This window comes from Neofelis nebulosa, chromosome 12 (genome assembly GCF_028018385.1).
Source record: "Neofelis nebulosa isolate mNeoNeb1 chromosome 12, mNeoNeb1.pri, whole genome shotgun sequence".
NCBI classification, from domain to species: Eukaryota; Metazoa; Chordata; class Mammalia; order Carnivora; family Felidae; genus Neofelis; species Neofelis nebulosa.
This window is the reverse complement of record NC_080793.1, coordinates 53343917-53368519: the sequence shown is the minus strand read 5'-3', so window position 1 is coordinate 53368519 and position 24603 is coordinate 53343917. Positions and strand designations below refer to the sequence as shown.

Here is a 24603-nt window from a genome sequence, read left to right as displayed (position 1 = left end):
AAAACAAAAGCTTAAAAAATATTTTAAAAATAAACTAATTAAAAAAAAAGAAAAAGAAAGGGATGTGAGGCAAATTATCAGCTGAATCCAGAAGAGCTTCTGAGCAACAGGCTCAGGCCTGATCTAACACACTCACCTAAACTACAGCTCAGTGCTGCTCATCTAACTGAAATGCAACTCTCCCCCATAAACTTGTTCACACCTCTTCCCAACACAGCATTCTTCCTGTACGGAAAAATCTTGTTCCATCCTTTCTGCTATGTAACAATATCTCTCTTCTTCCTTAAGAATCTCTTCTTTCAACAGGTCTTCCTAGAGTAATTCAATTTGGCAGTGGTCACTTTAATTCTACTAGCAAATGTATTGGCCCACATTCTATTTTCCAATTGCTGCTGGCATTACTTATAAGACTATCATACATGAATCAAATAAGTGTATCTTTATTTATGTTTGTCCCATCTGTATGGCTTTAGCGAAAGCTTCCAGAAACCCACGCAGATGCTCATCTCACTTTCTACTTTTTCACAGTCCTTTATGATTTCACATACGAGAATGTGAAATGTAGGTCACTCAAAAGAAACAGATGACAGACTGGGGCTGGGTCTTGAGAGCCTTCCTATGACTCTTTGCTACAGTCATAATAGATTTCAGTTCTTGTGCAAGCCCCTCTCATCCTCTACCTGTCCCTTTTGTCAAATTGGGGGAAATATTAGAAAAAGACATCGTAGCTCAAATAAACTATATAGACAAGTCGAAGAATCAAAAAGTTTCTGGTGATCTGGAAAATGGATTTACTTAAAGGATTAATATTTACTAAGCTCTACTATGAATTTATTTTTTAAAAACAATTTTTTTAAGTTTTATTTATTTTGAGAGAGAGGGTGAGAGAGAGAGAGAGAGAGAGCAGAAGACGGGCAGAGAGAGAATCTCAAGCAGACTCCACACTGTCAGCAAAGAGTCTGATGCAGGGCTCGAACTCACGAACCTCAGCTGAAATCAAGAGTCGGATGCTTAACCAATTGAGCCAACCTCGCGCCCCTCTACTATGAATTTAACAAATTACTTCCCTTTATTCTCCAAACTCCAGTAAGAAGGTATCAGAAAAATGAGGCTTATGGAAATTATGTATTTTTTGCAAAGCTAGAGAGTTAATTGATGGTAGAATTGAGGTCTAAACCCAAAGCTCAGGAGCCTTCCACTTCAAATTCAACAAGGAGCATGTCAAAGTGTTGCTCTGGAGACCATATGGTTTAATCAGTGCCATCAGAGAGAATATCCATTTCAAGTAAATCTGAACTGGTTCTTATCAAATGGTGAATGGCCAGAGAGCTGTGGGCTCATTTTTTATTCCTCCTGGGGAACACAAAAACCCTCTCTCCATGTCCCACAGACACAAATTCTATTCTACCCGTCACTGCATTCCATCCTAGAGTTTGGTGAGGTATCTATTTCTACTTTGCAAGGGTAAAGGGAGGAATATTTTTATTTTAACTCTGAGCACAAAACATCAAGCTACGTCCTTGGATATAAGGTGTTTATTTTCATTGCTGTTCAAATAGTTAGAGCTTTGGCAAAGGATTCAAAATCCCTGTATCCCACTTCCAGCTCTGACCCTGCATGAGGCCTTCAGCCACGATAACTTTAAAACCAGGGATAACTGTCTCTGAAACTATCTCTCTAATAGGGAGGCTAAGAGAACTGCTGGGATAACATCTGTAGAGTAGTCCAAGCACTCTAGAAAACAGACACTATAAATATAGAACATTGCCCTGAACCATCTACCTTTTGTATATCCCTGCCAAAGACAGGGGGATCTTGATCATTCACACCTGTAATCTTTCTCTTCTGAAAAAGATTCACATATTATTGACATAATGCAAGGACACCTTACATTATGGTGGTGATAAACCAGTCTTCAGTTGGGAGTCAAATAAGCCTCCCTCTGGGTCACTACTATGGGTAATCTGTATATTCTCACAATTCTGATTATGCAACCTGCATGATTTGTTTATGGCTGCTTTGTCCTTTAGAGTGAAAGCTTCCTGAGAGATCTCTTGTGTACTCAGCAAATGTAATTAATCAGTAAAATTTGCTATTTGACTCTTGCTATCGAGTCTATTGCTATTCGTTTACTACCTAAACGAATTTAAACCTAGATCCATTCTTCTTTCTGCTCCAGAAATTTCTTAAAAGTCTGTGAGGTCAGGTAATATCCATAAGAAAGGGTGTCTATTTTGAATAAGTTTTGCTTTATGTAGTGGGGTGAAAGCCCAGATACTCTAATCATTTTAATAAATTCATTAAGTAGTCATTCATTCTGTGCCTGGTGCTTAGAAGCATAGTGGAAGAGCTGATAAAATAAGAGAAATGCAAGGATAATAAAATAATAGTCATTAATGGAATAAGTCATTACTTAAAAACTTAAAAGAAGAAAAAGCACAAATACATATTCACACATTCAAAATGTAGTACCAGTTAATATTAATTAGAGTGTTGTGGGCTAGTTACTGCACTAAGCACTTTTTAAATATCATTTCATTTAACCTTTATAAATGAAGAAACTTAAGTTCGAATACATTAAATGACCTACCTTAGGTAACAAAGCCACCAAAAGTTGAATCCAAGATTCACACCCAAGTCTGCCCCACTCCAAAGTCTTTGTCACTATACTCCCTGCTCTTATTTGTAATCAAGTATGTATTATATATGTACATATATGCAGGTTTGTGTGTGTAGGTACGTATGTGTGTATGTCTTATTTACAACTGAATAGTAGCTACTCTTTTGCCTATCTGGGAAGGCATTCTGTTCTAAGAGATACAATGAAATTAAAAAAAAATCCAGGATTTAAGGCTGCTTTATACATAAAGGTCTAAAATGGCCACGTTGGCAAGAGTCTATATCATCGTCTTTTTTATCATTATGCTAATCGTTAACATTTACTGGATACTTAGCAAGTGGCACTACTAAATGCTTTATATGCCTCATCTTATTTTATCATCACAATAAACCCACGAGGTACTAACAGTATCCCTGCTTTCCAGGTGAGAGAACCAAGGCTTAGGCAGATAAAGATACAGGCCTGTTTTCACACATTGAGTAAGAAATGGAGCTAGAATTCAAACCCATGAACCCGCTTTAATACACTAGTCTGCTGTCCTAAGCTTTCCTTGTCCAATGTATAAAAAGAAGGTAGAATTATGGCTATTCTACCACACCTGAGTGGGGCACTGATTTGTGCTCATCCTCCGTGGTGCAAACATACAGCTAGGAAGTGGCTACTCAGTCTGAGACTATGTGTCCTAACTCCCTCAGGCACTTGGCCCCAGTTAGATGTAAGCTCCAATGAGTGACATGTGGAAGAAGTGGCCCACTCTGCTTTCAAACCTGGTCCATGAAAACCTCCCACACAGAACCTCCACCTGGATGAGGAGTCTGAGGCCCCAGAGAATAGCAGAGGCATAAAATGGCAGAGGCCCTAAGTTTGGGGAAATCAAATCACCTCTGGGAGGAAAACATTCACCAACCAGGAATGCTGACTGGTCTTGCTGAGAGAGAGAAACAAACTCCTGTTGTTAAGGCCACTAGTATTTCAGGGTTTATTTACTAAAACAACTAGCATTTATCCTATTAACGAAAGCCTTAAATGTATTTATCTTTTTCTAAGCATTCGGTATCTGCAGGGAAACAGGTTTGACACCTGATATTTCCCTGTTGTTATTGATCAGAATTAGGTTTATACATACATAGAAGTGAAAAATACCAACTTGAGTAGGCCTTTACAACATGTTTTCATCTACATCATTTCACCTTTTGCCATTCAAGAGCAAGAGGGTGTAAGGGGTTATCTCAGTTTTAAAGATGAAGAAACTACGGCTGAGAATGGCAAAGTTTCCACACTCACATACATATATTGGACTTTAGCCCAATCTTCTTACTCAATGTCCAGTGTCCCCTTTTGCCATTCAACTTGATATCCTTTTATGGACCCAGAAAAGAGCTATTTCTTCTCTGCTCTACCCCATGCACATAATATAGTTGAAATCTTATTGATTAGGTTTTTTAATACTTTCAAAAGGCATGTACTCCTGGAAAGGTAAGCCAAAGAGCAGAATTTACAATAAAGCATTAATGATAAATATCAGATTTAGAGAAAAGCTGGGGTCATGGGAAAAAAAAAACTGGGGAAAGTAACCTAAAACCAGGTGGAATATTAAGAAATGCCCAAGAAAAGGAACACAAAAGAGGAACCAATTTCACTAAGATCAGGTGGATAATATCTGTCACTGAATGCAAGAGTCATCTTAACTACCTCTTAGTTCAAGATTCTCAGGCCTTCTCAGTTCCCTAATCCATGCTACTCTGATGCTACAAGGCTCTCACATATTACATTCTGGAAAGACAGCTTGATAGTCTTAAAACAACAACAACAGAAACAAGTAACTCCACATAGAATCAGAGACCTGAGTTCAAATCAGATTTCAAAATTTTCTCCCTCTGATATTTTGGAAGATTATGTGCCAGCCTGGGTGCTTGGAGCTGGGTTACAGTGATAAATAAGAGATAAGTGGTTCTTATCCCTGGAAGCTTGGAGTGCATTAACCGTGCCAGTTAACAGCTTCTGTGATCATGGAAAAGTCAGACAATCCCTATGAATTTCATCTACTCCAAATGTTAATGCACTGGCAATATCTACAAGAGAATGGTAGAAGAGGATTCAAAGAGCTAACGTATGTGAACTTGCTCTGCAAAGAGCTGTTTAAATACAAGTGTTTGCTGAGTATTGATGTTTTCTAACACATGGATACCACAAAACACTTAATTCTACACCGACCACTAGCTAGAGGGTGTGGGAGCCTTTGTTCCTCTTCCCATCCACCCTCAGGAGCGCATCTGTTGTTACAGCATTTGGTACCTGGGAAACCTGAGGAAAGGCTAAGGACCCTCGGACCAACTGAAGTTACTGCATATTCCATGAGTTCCATGGTGAAACATCAAGCTATACCAAGTTAAGCAGATTTTTTTTACCCATTCATTTAACAAATATTTATTGAGTGCCCTGCCTCTGTGGCATTCCCTAGTGAGGAAGTCAAGAAAAAAACCATTTTAACAGTTGACTTAATTGATTGATTTTAAATTGGACTGGAGCTTGAGGGAAACAGTCCTGAGGTAGAGCCACACGAGAAAAGACTTACACTGCTTAACCTGGATGGAAAAGGCCTCTGTGAAAAAGTAGGACTTTGGCTGACACCTAAAGAACAAGTAATTGCCCATGTAGAGAGAGGAGTAGGGGAGTCCAGGCAGAAGAATCCTTATACGTGAATGTCTCAAGTTGAGGAAGAGTTCTAATAAGCTTGATTGGAAAAGGCTCGGAAGTGAAGAAGGTTGGTGGAAATCTACTTACCTACTCTCACAAGCCACTTATTCCAGAACTTCTCACAGCCTCTATTATGCTAAGGTGTACCCTGAGGCTCTATCAGAAAGATCCTGAGTATAGTTGCTGCCAAATCTAAAGTTAGACCTCTGGAAGACTAGTGCCCCCACAATACTCTGGGAAATATTCTCCTAAAGTATTGATGGTTCTATTAGTTCTGACTGTTTCAAGACACAGGTGATTTGAAATGTGCATCACTACTCGCCCTCTCACAAGGCTGCTGACACCTTAGCTAATTATTCGAAGTGTCTGATATGGTTCTCTGCATTCTGGCAGGACTCATTTGCAAAGCAAGAGATTTCCACAGATGGGCTGCAAGTCAGTTACAAGTTCAAACGGAAAAATGACTGGGTGAACACCTGATTTTTAAATGATTAAATTCAACGATGATGATCACGTGTATTCTTTGTATCCTAGGTCAAAGACAGGGAAAATGGGGAAAGAGCAGGACACTGCTTTTATTTACTGTCAATATATGTGCCATGAGATATAGACTTGAAAAAAGAATTATTCTTTGGCAGCAGAAAAAACATCTTATGGTCCTTCATATTTAGATTTTAGCATCTAATTGCCTATTTCCTTTTTCTGCTATTTTGTGGAAAAATGCCTAAAATCTACCTCACTTTTTCTGTACTTTATGAATGAACACTCTAATTGCTACACAGGAGAGTCTGAGGTTTTCTACCTTTAAGGTTTACCTGGATTCTTAAGTCATTGTGGCCCAAGTTATGCTATACATATTACACCTTGCTGTCTTGCTTATGAATTACATGGATAATTATATAAGTTAAAAGTAGTTTTTATCAAAACAGCACAAGATTCTTGAAAGATATTGCTAGTCTTCTAAGTGAATCTGTGGCATCACTATCATCTCCCTTTTTCTTTTAATAATCTCTTCATATACACTTGTAAATGATAGTTTTGAACAGTCTATTCCTCTTTTCCCCCACATCCAAAAATTCAAAATCAGATCAGACACCTGCTATTCTTCCACATTCAAAACTATCTCTGAAACCAGCAGTAGCTGTATATACATAAGGGATGTAGGCTTAGGCCCAGGGAGAGTTAAATTAATATCCTGGCTTCACCAGTTCAACTTACTGTACATCTTCATTTCCCCAGTAACACAATCTATACCCAACTGCTAACCAAGTCAATATGTGGTAAGACTAACAGCCACCCTAACTTGCCTTGATAATTATTCTCCTTTAACTGACATAATATTCAATATACTGTTGTTGAGAGCAATAATGCTAAAATTGATGCCTTGAGGGCTACAAGACAATTGAGTTTTAGCCAGATAAAATGACTTGTACACTAACAGTGCATTATAAGATTCCACAAACTTTGGACACACATTTTACAGTCTACTTGCATAAAAATGTCACATATAATTATATTCAAAGTCATTTGTGTACACCTGATCATTACTACCTATAATTTTTAAAATATTGGCCAATAACCAAATCACATTGCTGTAGAGGAAAACAGTTTATTTCTATAAGCCTAACTCTTGGGGTTTTTTTTAGTGTTTTTTCAAGCAAAATGAGCATTTCTCACTACATAGTTTTGGATCCTTCAACCTCTTGATTTTTACCTAAACCAATAACTGTTTTCATAAGAAGCAGATGATAAAAACTGAGTAACAAAAAGCATCCTTTAAATAAAATCTATATTATATCAATCCTATCAATAAAGCAAGATAGAAACTAAACCTAGTGTTCTTCTAGTGTAAAAATCATCTATGATTTTCTCAAAATGTCTATTAAGTTTAAGATTTTGTCAAACTCTGTATTAAATTAATAAAAATTAATTATAACTTAAGTATCATAATAAATGACAGAATTCTTTTTTATTTTTGACAGAATTCTTTAAGTGTAACATTTCACTCCCAAATAAGAGACTTTATAAATTTCAGTACACAGTTTTGCTGAATTTTCCTCTCATACTTAATTTCTCTTGTAATTTCGTATTGTTAAAACCTGGGCCCCCATACAAAAAGAAACATGAAGTATATTTCAAAGCACATTTTCAATGTGTGCCTTAGAGATATGCTAAAATGGAGAAAAATTAACACCTAAATACTAATTTCCAGGAAAACAAAGAATAGGTACTGGTCAAGGCAAAACATTAGGACCATATCACAGAACATCCAGCAGGTCCTATATTTATTGTCATCAAAATGCTATAGTGAACTGGGTTAAGAGGGCAAATAATCAGTCATTCACATATCTGTCTGGACAGGAAGATACTGTGCTCCAAATGTCTTAGGTAAAAATATACACATAGAACTGAAATACAGCATTGATGGTATTACAGGAAAGATGGTACGAGATTGGGGCATACTGCTTTAGGTTTTGAATAAAGAGTGCTTAGCCAAGCTAACACTTCTGTTCAAAAATGTGCAAGAGTTTTGTTCCTTTCTGTAGAGTAAGAGCTATCCCAAATGGATATTAATAATCCTGTTGTAGAAATGACTGTAGAAAGATGTGGTACCATATGTATCTCCAGGCCAGGATAAGCAGGGATTGTGAAACTGGTTCCGTGCTTTATTTTTCCTTGCCCCTTCCTCCTGGACCTCATGCCCCCTCATGTCCCCTGACCACCCAGCACTTAACTTTCCACTCACCCCACTGAAATGGCCCCATCCTGAGGCAAATGAGATAATGCTTGTGAAGGTCTTTTATAAACTGAAAACGTAATATATAATTATTCCTATTATCATCATCATCTTGTCTTCTGAGGGCCAAATTCTCTGTGCCTTCCAAGTTGACATCTCACTAAACTAAGTAATGATTCAGTGCTAACCAAAGCAGTCACGGGAGCCGACAGGTATTCCACCTTCTGTCTCTCTCTACTTCCTGCCATACCTCTCTGCTCTCCTGCCCTTGCTAACACCTGGAGGTACCACATAGGAGAACGACAGGAATGTGTGTGTTTTTATGCCAGGTTAAAGCAAGGGGGAGATGTGAGGCTCCCCACTCATCACATACCAAGCTGGCAGCCAAGGGCTTGCACACAGCACAGGGCAATTCAGGGAATAAACGAGCCTGGCAGAGCCAAAAACAATTTTTTTTTTGAAGGGGTCAATTCTCCTGATATTATCCCCATAAGAAATTTCAAAAATCACTTCAGATTCTACCTTCTCCAACTGTGATCTCCTTTGGCAGGAGGGAGTACTTCTTCATCGTCCAGTGTAGTCTTTTTGGATCCTGGGGTCTCCCAACATGCTGTTTTCAACATTTACCCTTCAAGGGTCGTAGGAAGACAGATGGCCATAAAAACATTTCAGAGGCAAAGTACACAATGCAAAACGACTCATACTGCAAAAAATGACGAAAAAATGCAGGGAGGTTGGGGGCGGGGGTGGGAAGTGGAGGCTGCAGGCCTCTAGGAAAAGTCTAAAAAGACCCTTACCAGATTGGAAGTGCCACTGACACAAAGAAGGAGCTCAAGCTAGAAGAAGAGGTGTTGTGAAAGCCACATCTATAACAATGTCTGTGTGTTTTGGAATGTGAGGGTTTTCTAGTTATAAAAGCAGGGAGTTTACAGAGGTTACAGTTCTTTTGACTCTGATGAAGAAGCAATAAATAGGGTACACAGACAACCCCCCCAAAATCACCAAATGCACCAATTCAGTGCCAGCTAAAGCTCTATAAACCCAGATGAAATGTAATCTCAGATTTTCGTATACCCATCACCCACCTCAAAGAGCCCTTCCTTTTAGTAGGGCTACAGTCAGACTTGTTGGAGAAGCAGGAAGCTCATGTTGTAGGGAGAGAGCACTGCATTTAAAAAGATGCAAACAAAGCAACACTAGGCAACAGGCCACTTTTTCCTTTTTAATATCTGCCACTGAGGCCCCATGCCAGCGTGCTGGGACACACTGCCTTCCCCCCGGTTCCCTGACAAGCCTGCCAAAAGGACCAGTTTCATCAGAAGAGGGTGCGCATGCCCAGGCCTGCAAGGGGCAGGAAAGAGACCAGGTTTGCAAGGGTTCTCCCTCAAGCCCTCCTAGAGCTGCCCAGACACGAGCTTCATTGTCCTCCCCCTACCTGAAGGATGTACCCCCGGACGTAGTCCCGCAGAGTCCAGCCCAGGCCGTGCAAGATGTGCAACACCTCCTCCTGCTTCAGGACACTGAAGAGACGGTCTAGAAGGATCTTTAGCCGCACAGGCACCGCTTGTGTCCCGTAGAGCATCAGGCTGCTGATGTCGAACACCACGTTGGACTGCACAATCTCCACCTGGGTGGGGTGGTATAGGTGCTGCGTGCTGAGCTTATCCAAGGCTGTGGTGGTCCCACCAAAGTTCCGGAAAGGGAAAGGACAGAGACAAAGAAAGTAGAAACAAGTCACTGGAAGTTATCAGGGCTCCATTTCTACAGATGGATCATAAGCACAGATGTTGAAGCAAAATTTTGCAATGTAAATAGTTCTCTCCCCACCCCCTTCCTATTTTGCTTTTTTTTCTTTTTTTGATGGTTTATAAATTGCAGACGACAGCAAATGCAAAACACATTTGACTTTTAGAAAGAGAGCCACTGAGAATGTTTCTAAATGACTGTGGCTGGCTCTAAAAACCTAATTAATTTGCTAATTGAACTATGGCTCAGCCCAAGTTACCATGGTGTCCTCCACCCCTCACCAAAGACAGACCAACAAACAATTCCCAACTCCTGCCATAAGAGCAGGCTCAACGGATACCAGTTTTCTGAATAAGACCAGGAATACCTGAATGGTTTAAAGAGGAAGAGAAACACGTTCTTTAGACTACAGGGGTAAAAGGCCTAATTTGAGGGAATAAGGAAAGTGTGACATCTGTGTAGAGGGCTAGTAATTTAACTCAAACGAAATTAGCGTGCAAGGATTATCCCAAGAAGTAGTTCTTTCAACTCTCCCTCTTGCTATTCACCTGTTAGACAGTTTAATGTTCCCTGGCATGTTCACAAAAAAATACAAATTGTAACTTAGTCCCTTTTTATTAACAGTTATGATAAGGGTTTAGAATCAGATGAAAAAAGGGGAGGGGTGGGAAATGAGAAAAATCGAAGTTGAAGAATTTCTGTGTATTTCAGGAGCATTATGTCAGTACAGAAAACAGGATGACCATTCTCGCAGTAAACACTTGAGGCCTTTTTCTCTTCATATGTAGGAAGTTACATCTAGATCTAAAAGCCAAGATAAGGTCATACCTTCCAGTCCCCATCCTTATCTGAGTTCCTGGGAACGCTACTGCAGATAATGTAATTACATTTTCCTCAGTTTCTCTAATGTGAACAATTAAGATAACATTGTCTCATCTACAAGGCTCAAAGAGACACTGCAAAGATTGAGATAATGAAGGAGAAGTGCTTTGAACTGGTTAAGAGAACACAAAAGCCTTAGATCAACTGTCAGAATTATACACATATGACCTTCCAGAGATTAGAAAAGATAAACTTGTGAGCTTGAAAGATGGTCATCTAAACTCGTAAGTCAGGGAAATGGATACCAGACAACAACCAGGCTCAAATCATAACTACACCTGAGAGTGCCCAAGGTTTCTCCAAGTTCTCAACCAATGCCTGGCCTTTCTCTACCACTCTTCCCACCACCTGACCTCCTCACAGTATAGGTAACTGTATATGTGCACACTGAGCTACTCCTGTTTTAATATGCCAGTATTTCTGCATATTAATGCAGGTATTTAAAAGTACATGCACACACATAGTTTTTTTTTTTTTTTTTTTAAGTATTTCAAATGTATTTTTTCCAGGGTTCCTCCTCCACTCTCGTTTCCTCCTGACTTATGGTCACCAGAGAGTTCATGTACTCTTGATAAATTGCTTTCTTACATCCACAGTGTAAAGGCCCTTATCATTTACCCGCTGGCTTCATTCAACACATTTACTCCCAGGAATACTTTGTCAAAGAGTTCGGGTTTCCTCATACTTCATTTCTTGAAGCTGATTTGTCTGATCTTTCCTATTCTAGTGGTTAAGTCAACTTTGAATAAATAGCTTTAAAAATTAATTTAACGTTTGGGAAAGATAAGGGATTCACAAGCCTAGGGATTGAAGTCTTCTCTCACTCCACAGGGCATTTAGACTGCAAAAATGCAGGAATGAGGTATTATTATCCCTGTTCTTCTTCAAATACAGCTTTTCTACTCAGCCTTCTGATGAGTAAGCTGCTCTGCTTAAAGAATCCAGCGGCCAGGTCAGGGAAAATCTGCTCCTCTCCCCATTTCCCTTCATCAACCCTCCTGGCCTGCATCAAACACTTCTTCACCAAATACACTGCTATGACCACAAATATGAAACCAATCGGGCTCAGTAGAGGGAAAGTAAGATGACACTAAATCTCGATTTTTGTACCTATGTTTGGTACCTATAGCCATGCATTAAGTACATGCAGGTGTGTGTACTGTGTGTGCAAGGGCTGGGTGGAAAGTTGTCACTCTCTCCCTCCTACTCTTCAAAAAAGGGCTGGCAGTTTAAGAAGATGAAAAGGACTAAACTGTTGAGAAGTTGTTCAAAGAACTGAAAGAGCACAACTGGAAACATAAGGCAAAAACATTTCCCTAAAAATGCTTTTGAGAACATCAGAAAGTGAGAATAATATGATAAGGACATTACCTGATTCTTCTTCATAAATACGCCACATGTCAAAAAGTAAGAATACTACTATAAGCCACATAAATATGTGGTCAACAACATTTTCTGTAAAAGTCCAGACAGTAAATATTTTAGGTTTGTGGGTCATATGTTCTGTTTCACAAGTACTCACCTCTGCTGTTAAAGAGGAAGAGCAGACAAGCCTTAAATTAATGGCGTGCGGTGTTCTAATAAAACTTTATTTACACAAACATATGGAGCATGAAAGGGTGGGCCAGGTATTTAAAGAAAGTCAACAGTAGATAAGAGGAAAAACCTGAGAGTGTGATTTAAGCAGAAATTACCTAGGAGATGAGCCACAGATGAAGGCTTGAAAAATATTAAACTACCCAGCTTTCAGATGTCAACTACAAACTTCAGCTTAAACAGATCATCAAAGATGATTTATTATCTGTCAAATTTCTTGAATGTATCAAAATTTTCTGCTTTTGGATCATACCGAGTCACCAAGTTGTCAACCACTTTTGGGGATGTCTCCTAGGTGGGCAATGGGTAAGTGACAATTTTTTAAGTGTCATAATAACAATAAACTAAGAACTGGATGTCTGCCCAATGTCATGATTTTCCTGAATCTGACTGTGGAGAACTCAAGTCTGAGTCTTGGTGGGTTTCGGAACATGAGGTGGGCCAATGGGGATGAACGGGAGGTAAGGCAAGAACTTATTCATGAGAATAAGTGAAAAAAGTCACCTACCTTTATACTTGAAGGGTCTAACCATCTTAAATTATCCTGTACCAATGGTATTCCCCAAATTCCATTTCAAATGAAATCTTTTTTTTTCATATTTATTTATTTTTGAGAGACAGAGATAGAGGCAGTGAATGGGGGGAGGGGCAGAGAGAGAAGGGGAGAGAGAGAGAGAGAGGCGGGGGCGGGGGGGGGGGGGGAGGTGGTAGACAGAATCTGAAGTAGGCTCCAAGCTCAGAGCCATCAGCACAGAGCCTGACACGGGGCTCAAACCCACAAACCACGAGATCATGACCTGAGCCAAAGTCAGATGCTTAACTGGTTGAGCCACCCAGGAACCCCTGAAACGAAATCTTAACAAAAACTGGATATAAAGATATATAAAACGAAAGCTACCCTTGGTGAAGCTGGAGTGCATGTGGATTAGAGAGCTTCCAATCATTTGTTCCTCTCTTCTTCCCTTCAACTTGTTTAAGCATTTCAGTGGAACCCCTAGGGTTCCTGGAAGCACAGTTTTTAAAAAAGCACTTTTCTATACAATAAGATGTTATCAAATGCTTTGTCTGCTTTGCATCTACTCCCTTTCACTCTGGTACCAGAAACTGGATTTCCCTTTGGGGAGCAACTCTTCTCCTACACTCAGTATCAATTATTCCATCAACTAGAATGTTCCTTAAGCCAGGCCAGGAAAACCAGGACATCCCGGGCCCCTGGCCACAGCAACTGGTTTAAGAATGGGCAAGTGACCTAAGTCTGAAAGGTGAAATTGAATGTAGGATTTTACTTTGAACTCCTGGTAAGTCTTCCCTTTCCTAGATATTTGTAGCTGATACATATGCTTGAGAATGAGAATCATATAGAAGGCAGTCTGCAAGATGGTCTGAGAAAGACCAACCACTGATAATACTGTTTGATATAGAAGATATGGATATGGCAGTGTTGAGGCTGGCACTATCCCCTGAAGTTTTCTGCCACATGAGCCAAAACAAACAAACAAACAAACACAAAAAAAACTCTCTCCACACACTCCCCTTATATGTCTGCTTGAAGTAGTATTCCATAATTTGTATCAAAAAAATTCCACTTTTGGGGGTACTTTTCCAGCTGGATACCATGTAATTTCAAAGCAGCTATCAATGGTTCAACTAGTTCCAGCCCAAATTTCTCCAATTCACAATTCCAATTGTAATTCACAATTTCTCCAATGACTGGAATAAAGGTATCCTTAACAATTTCATATCTTATGCAAATTTACAAAGGGTAATGGACACCATCAACATTATTAAATAAATTGTATGTGGGGGTGGGGGGCTAAGGGAAATGACCATGTAAGTACTAAGTCAATGTCAGGCATTCTAGGGGGTTACAATGATCTACTTTAATCCTTTAAAAAATAAAAAACCACACAGTATTACTATTATTGGCTATTCAGAGATCACAGGCTCAATGAGGTTAAGTAACTGAACTAAGGTCACGTAGTTATTTCTCCCAAGAAAATTCTGTTTCCACCACATGTTCAGATAAACAGTCAATAAGTCTGGAAACTTGCAAATCTTCATCATGTTGGAAGTCCCTAACTCGCAGCAATCTGGGCTTCTTGCCCATCACTCTGCTGAAGCAAGCATTTCAAAGGTCACCAACACCTGCCTTACTATGAAATCCAATAGCTTTTTTCCTTCATTATTCTCCATGATCTCTTCACAGCAGCTGACCTTATTGATCACCACTCCTCCTATATTGCTCTTCTCCTTCATTCATGCATACATTCATTTATTCACCAGCACTTAATAACTTATCACCAAGGTAGGTGCTGCATGCAGATGCAAAAGTAATTTATGTTGTGGCCTCCACCTTCAAAAGTAGACAGATGCAATCAGTATAAATGCCAGAAAAGAGATTTGATAAAAGTACTGTAGGATACAGAAGAGAGGGCAACTCTGCCAGGAAGGCATTGTCTTATATGACAACTAAGAATTCAGCAAGTGAGAGAGGAGGAGAGCAATCTAGGTAGATGCTAAGGCAGGCGTTCTCAAACATTATGTGCATCAGAAATCATCTCAAGGGCTTATGACAACACAGATTGCTGGACCACTGCCTCCAGAGTTTCTGATTGGGTCTGTGGTGGGGACCAAGGATTTACATTTCTAATAAGTCTCTACAGGAGGCTGATGTTGCTGGCCAGGGACCACACTTTGAGAACCACTGATATGTGTCAGAGAATAGACTACCCAAAGAATGTGTAATACTTGAGGCAAAATAGTTAGAGATAAGTACAAAAGAATCAGATGGGCAATCTATGGAGCCTTCGTACTAAAGGCCAAAGCTATGGAAAGTGTATGATATAATTTTATTTCTTGTTAACAGGACATAGAAAATACTAAACATTTTATAACATTAGAATGATTTATAATTTTAGATACAAAATTTTGACAAGGGCCTAGAAGTTTAACTAAAACAATAGTTGTCAGCTTGAGGGATATGGCGCATGGTCAGCAGTAACTAAACAGCTACTGACGAAGGTGCTGAGCAAACCTCAGCCACAGAGCCACAACCCCCTCTGAGGAAGTCGAGAGAGAGATGGTCAGGGTTAGTTTGAAAACAGATGACTCTGATATATACCATTACACATGCCACACCAAAAATCACAGACAGAGTTGGGTGAAGGGGTGGGCTAGAGTCAAGTGTATAGAGTAGAACATGTTTGCAATACTCCACTGGGAGATGCCTTAACTTGGTGGACTTCAAACTATGACGGGCCTACACGTGAGGTTAAGGCCTTCCGAGAAATATGCAGACATGGGGACTCAATTTCCAGACCCTGTAATCCTCTATTTAGTCTTTCCTAAAATTGATCCACCTGAGAACAGGCCTGTATGCACATAGAGATTAGCCATTCACATTTCTCCTTTAAAAAACCGTACCCTTCCTTCTTTACAAAATAATGGTGTATCCTCTGACTGGCCTTATACGGCCGTGCTGACTCAGTGTGGAAAACTCTCCTGGTGCTGAAATAAATGAGGCTTTGTGAAAGCCTCCTTTAATGATTAATAAAAGCACCAAGAACCTGGAAGTGGTGCTCTTCTCCTGATTATACCTATATGGGTAAAGGGTAGCTAGAACTTGATACGCGGGTCTATGTTGGAATATTCAGAATTCAGATAGAAAGTAAAATGGGACAGGAGTAATGCACTCACCTCTAGCATTCCTACCTATTTGAATAACGAATCACTCTTTGGAAAATATCCTGTAAGAGCAAAGCCAAAGTGTCCAATACTGAAAACGGCTTTTGCCTCCCGACATATTAAAAGTTAAACCATTCTTTTCAATTGATCCTGACACTCATCCCTAAAAGCAGCAATCATCACCTGGAAGAAAAGGCTCTGAGTATATGAATACTTGTAAATTCAGTAAATTCAGTTTGAATATTTCCTAGACCTACAAAATTTGTAAGGCACACTAGATAAAACATGAGATTTGAAATTTTGCATGATTTCTTTCAGAAACTATGCTGATCACTTAATAAGGTATTATTTAATCAAATAATATCAAAATATTTCAGTTATGGTTATTCATCATTTTCATCTTATTTTTTTATAAAATTTTGAATATTTTGCACATCTTATTAATAAAAGTAAAATTAACATAAATTATGATCTAAATGCTAAAGCACTTACTTTTTAGCAGTACGTAACTTCTTTCATAAATACACAAAAAGTTTGGCCATGAGATCTAGGCAAATTAATAAATTTTTTTATAATACGTGACTCTTAACCTAATTTGTTCTTAGAATCCAACACGATATTGTGATACACACATGGAACCCCATTATCAAAGTAAGACCATGACTTTTCATTCATGACTTCTAATATATTTTTCACTTCATAAAAACCTTAGGTTTATATATTACATCATAACCAATTAATAAGAAATAGCGTTTCTGTTGTAAAGTGAATAATTTTATTAGCTCCACATTTTATTCTAGACTGTTTTAGTAATCTACTCTATGAAATCCAGTCTACAACATATTGATTTTTTAATAATTTTCTCAAAATGCATATTAATATATTCACTTTATTTGAATTGAAATGTGAGTTCAATTTTTTCCAATGAAAATTAAATTAGATTTGGCAGCATGATTTGACCATGAGCACTGGTGAAAATTTTCAGTCAAGATAACTAAATCTGCAATGACAGAAATATCTCTTTTCAAAAAAAAAAAAAAAAGCAATTGCAGAAACTATTTGAATACAGCATTTCTATTTCCTCAATCTTTTCTGTGTATACTAGAATAAATAATATGCCTCTAAATGAAAGACTAATAGCTAAATTTATAAATAGGCATTAATAGGTTTAAAATTTCAAGAAACTGAATTGGTGAATGACTATGACAACATCTAGGTAATAAGGTATGTGATTTTCATTTCTTTCCTTTTAACAGAACTAACTGATCATTGTGTAATTTTGGGCATGTAATTTGAAATGACTTCTAAGAACTGAATGATGATGGAATACAGTTGCTAATCCCACCTATTAATGTGAGCAAGTATCTCAGTAGTAGTATCTGCAGAATGGAGGAAAGATAGTGCACCTTTTTCTCTTTCTTACATGAAGTATTATTCATTTCCTGATATATGAACTAATTTGGGAAGAAAAAAATTATAGCCCCATCCATTTTATTTCTAACAAAAATCCATTTTATGCTTAATAAATTATAAAAATTTGTAATATATACATTGTTTTGGATTTTATCATCTTGATCAAATTAAACAATAAAATTTCTATTTACATTGTTTTCTTAATTCTTGTGGCTGGCATGTATAAGTTGAATGATATAAGACTTATCACTGAACATATGATTGCATTTATAGTAAGGTAATTTGGGGACAGTGAACTGGAAACAAGAGTTAAGGAGATAAAAAAATAATCATGACTTAAAACAATGATTTAAAATTCCCAGTGTTGGGGCGCCTGGGTGGCGCAGTCGGTTAAGCGTCCGACTTCAGCCAGGTCACGATCTCGCGGTCCGTGAGTTCGAGCCCCGCGTCAGGCTCTGGGCTGATGGCTCGGAGCCTGGAGCCTGTTTCCGATTCTGTGTCTCCCTCTCTCTCTGCCCCTCCCCCGTTCATGCTCTGTCTCTCTCTGTCCCAAAAATAAATAAAAAATGTTAAAAAAAAAAAAAATTAAAAAAAAAAATAAAATAAAATAAAATAAAATAAAATTCCCAGTGTTAAAAAAAAAAAAAAAAAAAAAAAAAAAGATCGTTGTCCTCCCAATAAGGGACAGTTTCTTAAGGACAGACTCCAAAGGTTCAAATCTGAGCTCTGTTACCTATTTGCTGTATGACCTTGGCAAGTTACTTAGTATATGAAAATGTTAGGATGGCTCTTCATTTTCAAAACTCTTTTTGGTGGCAAGCAAGCCAAAAGCTTGAAGACCACTACCTTAACTCAAGGAAGCAAGGAAGGAAGAACACAGAACCAAGACCAAGCTAAAAAGTGTGGGGAAGAAAACAGACGCTTACAGAGATGATGAGACACAGATACAGGATGACTAAGATTTTCTAGTTTGGGGGTGTAGAATGGAAATCAATAGAGATGCCCGGGAAGCATCAGGATTCTAGAGGAGCTGCCTCTGCAGCTGCCTAAGATGAGCTGCCTCTAGGAATCCAACCACTCTTACTCTACTCTATGTGAATCCTAACCTACCCAAGCTCCATGTCCTCAACTGTAAACATGTACTTGACCCTTAGTGCTATGAAAAGTAGAACTAAGGAAACTAGGCTTGAAACAAACCTTTGTGTTACTGTTGTTATTTTCTGATTAGATATGTCAAAAGTACTCACTGAAAAAAACGCTGTAGATGAAAGACAACAACAATAAAACAATCATCTATAATCCCATCATCCAAAAACTGCTAATGTCCACATGTTGATATAGTTACATCTACTTTTTTCAGTCCGTAATTTTTATATGGTTGAGGTCCACACCATGGATACAAATTTCTATCTTGCTGGTGGTGTTTTTCTAACTGAACATTATATATAGCAAAAACATTCAAAATTATCTCAAGCTACTTAGTGCACATAACTTTTTTCACCACAGTTTCTCCTGGATCAATTCCTCCTCTCTGGCCTAACTTCTACCACTTTAGCACAGACTTTTAGACTCTCACACCTCCATTACTGCAAGTAACCCCTGATGGTCTGGTCTATCTCTGTTCTCTCTGGCCTAAATACAACCTAAATACAACCCACAAGTCGCTCTTTTCTACCTTACTCCCCCTTTACACAAAGTCCTTAACCTGGGTCAGAAAACCTTGGCCAGATCAAATTACTATCCATCCTAGTAACTGACACAGGCCTCTGTTCCAACCACAATGAGCTACACATTACCTTTCAAACATTCCTAGCACTTTAGTATTTGGTCACTCAATGAATATTTCTAGGCACTATGCTAAGTTTTAGAGATTTAGTGGAGAACAAAACAGGTATGATTCAAGCCACCTTGAAGTTAATAGGCTACTGAGGAAAACAGACATCTTAAACATACTCATTAATGCACAGAATTACAAACTGGGTATGCAACATGAGAACATAATTTAAATGGGTAACAAATTAATTGGCTCTTCTAGGCAAAGCCAATTCTGCTAGCACATGAGAAAGAGTAGCAGAATAATACAGGATGAGGCTGGAGACACAAGCAGGGTTCCATCTGCTAAACTACATTAATTTTTTTTTTGTTTGTTTTCAATGCTGTTCCTTAACTGCCTTTCCTCCCTCTTATTTACCTTCCTGAGTAAATTTTTCTTTTAGCTTCAAGTTCCATTTTCTTTTTCCATGAGGTCTGGAGAAGTCCCTTCATCTAAGAGCCAACTGTCTCAATAATGATGTATGCCAAACATGTACATCCCAAACATATGGTGCCCATTTACTGGGTCACTTATGTGCCCATTTTATCACAAGAGCCTGATGTTAAGCAGCAACCATATCTGACACATAATCGACTCAAGGGTGTCCAGCCCTCATATTGTTGAATGGATAAACACAGTTAAGTGAACATAATATAGAAAAAGACCATTAGTGTATTTGCACTGAAAAGCTAAATGCGTGATTCTACTGTGCCACCAAATTCTTAATTTCACCCATGTCCCTCTCCTTTTATCTTTATACTCCTCTAGAGAACAGTGGAGGTAGGTAATTGTGGCAGTTTAGGGAGTGAGGTGGGGCTGCTAGCTGAACAGAAACTGACCAAGCCTTGCATAATCTATTCCCTTTCCTACTACTTGAGAATTATTTGGGGGCATCCAATGGATTTCTAGGTAACAGCAAGATGAAATCCAGTATTGTTAAAATAAGCTTGATGACATGGTGCATAGACTAGAACATAATGTACAGACATTATGAAAATCATAGGACAGATCACTAGATCTGTGATCAATGTGCTAGACTTATGGCCTCATAGCTATAGGAAAAGGTATATATAGCTGGTCCAGACTTTGGACAGAGGTCAGAGAAGAGTCACACATTAAGACTGTAAGAACAGCATCTACAAAGAAAAGGTTATTTTTCTTTTATAAAAGGTCTATAGAAAAAAAAGCCAGTAGATAAATGAATCTCTTTTTAGTATGTGGAATTTTATCTGGTAAAAGAAAAAGGCTTAACTGTACAATATAGATACTAGTTAGAAAAAGAAAATTCATACAAGAGTTTCTTAAACTGTGAATTAAATAACTGAGTGAACGTAATTTACCTGGATTTCCTTAAAGTGGCAAAAACCGAAGCTTAAACTCATAATTTTCTAGCTATAAAACAAAGGAGAAATTGAGGTCTGGATATCAAACTTTTAATAAACACTTTGACAGGATTAGACCCCAAAATGACACATAAGTCTGGATGAAGAAAACTCATTTCTGTTAAAAACAGAATCAACATAAGGAAACAGCCAGAATTTTTATGGTTCATTAATGTAAATGTATAAAGCAAATGCAAGTTAAGTATAAAACATAATGCAAAATACGTAATAAATACGAATATACACTTTTAACAATATTGCTAACTTAAAGAACAAAGTAATGGTCTTTACAAAATTCTGTTTTCAAAAGTATAAAATAGTGCTGGGGGTGGGTGGGTGAAGAGTGGTTATAAAAGAACTTGCATCTATCAAATGAAATGTGAATAACTATTTTTTATTTCAATTTTTAATAACAGGAATTACTCCCCAAACCTTCAAATAAATTAAAATAAATGTAAACCTGTAATTCTACAGACTTCACTTCTAATATTTTCTGTGAAGGTCACAGAAATAAGAACATATTCAGATAGTTTTTTTTTCTTAATGTAGGAGTATAAAAGTGCTTTTCACTGATCCTAGAAAACTGGCTCTCAGTGATAGTTTATAGTTCTTAGTTTTCCACAACTTTTTTAAACCTAACTTTCTTTAAAAGCCAGATTCAAGTGAGTTAGGTGGTTTTCTCAGGAATATGTTCGAATATTTCAGGCCCTGATGTCCAGTGGACTCCATGTAACAGCTGTTCAGACATGGCAGTGTGAAGCTCAGAGCCATTCAATCAGGAGTGAGCCAAGTAAGGCAACTTTTCAAAGCCACCTACTTTGCAGAGGAAAACAATGAAAAATTTGTATGAAAATGGCCTAAAAGGAAATCTTTTATATCACTAATTTCCAGTCTTGCCCTGGATATTTTTAAAATTTTAAATACTAATTTGAACCAATTTTACAAGTAAGAAAGAAAAAGTAAAGAAACTCATTCTTTCATTTTGGGAGAAAGGCCAAGTGAGCCTTAAACTGGAAAGCTAATTGTTTCGAGAACCCCATGTCTCTTGCCTCAATTCCCCCTTGGATTCTAAATTATAACAGCATCAAGTGGTCAGCTTTTAGGAGCTCCAGGTCAAAGAGCATGATTTTAATTTCTAATAGATTAACATTTAACATGTGTTTTTTAAGGGATTGCTTTATGGAATTCATTCCACAATTACTTTAAGAGTTCAGAAATGAAGTTGTCAGGGACAGGATTTTCTAAGAGCAATTTCTGGGGTCAGATTTTAAAGTTTTGATCACTGGGAATATTGTTCCCTTCCCTACTTCAAATACCCAAATACTCTGAATTTATGAGGGTGGGTGGCTCTTCATTCTTGCTAATATCACCAATAATTTCCAATTATATCATACTTTATAATATGCATGCTATACCCAATATAATGATATGTCATTTCAATGTAGCTAGCCCATGAACTTCTACAGGTTTAATGGGATTTTGCGTATTTAGAATTTCATCATAAAGGGACCCTTTGGAATCATTATAACATCAATCCTTTCCCATTATAAGACTCAGCTCTCTAACTAGGCGAGAGAGCATCAGGGCGCAAGGCAAAGGCTTAGCCAAAGGTTTAGCCTACTCATAGATCGTGAGCCAGACCCTAATAAAAGCCATAGCACTTGGGGAAAACATTAATAAATGGCAATGATGACATATTAAAAACTTTTTAGTGAATCAGAGAATCGATCATGAAGGCAGACAATGACTGTTATTAAAAGAATTCCTTATGACTTGAAGTAATATTTAGATCTGCAATTTTATTCACTACTTTTGGGGAAAAGAACCATATAATTGGGGAAAATTTAAGTACAAAATAACTCATGTTCCATTTAAGTCACAACTTTCTAACTGTAACTGTCAAGGTTGAATTAATTAGGATACTTAATACCGAGGAGAAGGCTTGTTCGAGAATTTTTTTTAAAAAAAGAAGAAAAGGAATGATATATAGCTGAAAGAGTTGATCCCCAAGCCTGGTGATAAAAGCTGTCAGCCCTTATGTGTGAAGGGTTTATTTTTTTCCTTGAACAAACAGTGTGTCAGTGTTTTTAAGTAAAATAAAACAAAAACCTACTGAGCCTCCATAAACTCCAATTACATTACTATACCTTATCATGCCTTATGTGAATGGCTCTTGATTTTTTCTTGTCCCTTCCTACACGAGGGATAAGTATATGAATACTCTTCTGGTTCATTACGAATGTGATTCTAATCTGTAGCAAGGAAAGGGGGACAAGAGTAGTACCAATGAGGTCCCACCATCCTATGGATTTTAATCATCCCTAGTTGACATTTAGCTTTCAGAATATGTGGATATGCACACACAAACACCTACAATTATTCCAGGGTAAAATTTGAGCTCCACTTGAGATTATGTAGTAATATTTCAAACTGATTGGCATTTCCCCCCTGTGGCCTTATGCATAATAAAGTCTTCACAACAGACTTTGGAAATCATTAAAGTCTGACTGAGGCACACATAAAAGTAGACTGTCAACGCTTGGTTATGCAGGAGCTCACTCTCTTGGCTAGTAGATTAAATAATTCCTTGGTTTTATTTCTTCTCCTTCTTCCTTACATGGCCCACTTTTGGGGGCATGTCTTTCCTCATTTACAGCAACTTCATGAGAAGTGGTTAAGGGGAAAAGAGAAAATTTAATCTACAAACTTGACAGTAAAACTAGGAAGAGATTTGGTAACTGAATCTACTTGCTGCAACCAGGTTGGGGGATTGTTTCTACTCTTGCTGTTCTATCTGAACTCTGGTCACCAAGGCTAGCTGAAAGCAGACTACACAAACCTTGCTTTATTTAATTTACAGAAAAATGAATTAAATGTACACTGACTACAAAACATATCTTGTTTTAAAAGTAACTATTGAAATATATTACTTGAAAACATGATATCAAGTCGTTTTATTATACAAAAAATGTACTCTTCTGCAAGAGAGTAATTACCCTACTCCCAATTTATTAGCTTTAAATACTTAATTTTCTTAAAGTAGCATATATGTATATAAGAATTTCATTAAGGAAACATTATAAATGCAAGGCATATTTATTTTTTATGCAACATATGCTTTAAACTCTATCACATACAGTGAAGAACTATTTCAAAACCGAGAGAGAAAAATAATACAAAAAGTCAGCATCTGGTAGGAAATACCTGAAAGAAATGATTATGGTCTTTTTTTTTTTTAATACACATCACCTTTGTGTCACAAGTATTTTTCCTTCCCTCTCCCAGTAAGTCAGCCTGAAATCTCATTCCAAATCTATAATCAATCTTTATCTTTTTTTTTTTATTCCCCCAACATAATCCCTTAAAACTCTGGGCTATCACACACACTTTTGACACTCCTATGTGTTTTCTTCTGGATTGCTGGATTTGCTTAATGCATATATCAAGTATCAAGCTGCTTTGCATCTGTGACTGGAGGGATAAAAGACCCTATATAAAGATTTGTTCATAAAAAAGGGGTTAAGAAGGCAGTCTTAGGAAAAATCTAAACTAACCGTTAAATGCATGAACAGAAAATGTTAAGGGCTCGAGCAATCCTTGCTGATTTTTCCACTAACATGATCATTGTATGATTAAGCAGACCAGGAAACTTAAAGTTGCCATCCCAGCCAAAAGTTACTGGTCAGCTGTTTGACATGTAGGAGCTATCAACAAGCTAAATATCTTTCAGAGTTTGAGCCATCGGCAAAATGAAACTATTTTGTATCACCACCAATATTTAATGAGCCCAAACTCTCAGAAAAGAAGTCAGGTCTCTTGAAAAGATGTGAACAAAGAAAGAGGGGAGACATTGGTCAGCTCTTTGAATTCTGGTTACCAATTTGTTAGTAACAATGGCCCTAACTTCTACATAGAAGAAAAGTTCTATTAATTAGTACTGAAAGGCACAATCATAAAAATAAATCCAAATTTTAAAACGCAGCAACTTTTCCTTTAGATTTTTTTACTGTATTTAAAAACCAGTACTAGAAAA

General features: G+C 37.7%; 1 protein-coding gene across 19 annotated transcripts in view; it reads right to left on the bottom strand.

Moving 5' to 3' along the window:
• BNC2 (basonuclin zinc finger protein 2) overlaps positions 1-24603 on the bottom strand; it is a 441927-nt gene that overhangs the window by 126728 nt on the left and 290596 nt on the right. For all 19 annotated transcript variants that reach the window (XM_058695265.1, XM_058695268.1, XM_058695272.1 and 16 more), the window contains one exon: positions 9490-9725. In XM_058695265.1, the coding sequence (XP_058551248.1) occupies positions 9490-9725 (236 nt within the window). The remainder of the gene's footprint in view (positions 1-9489; positions 9726-24603) is intronic.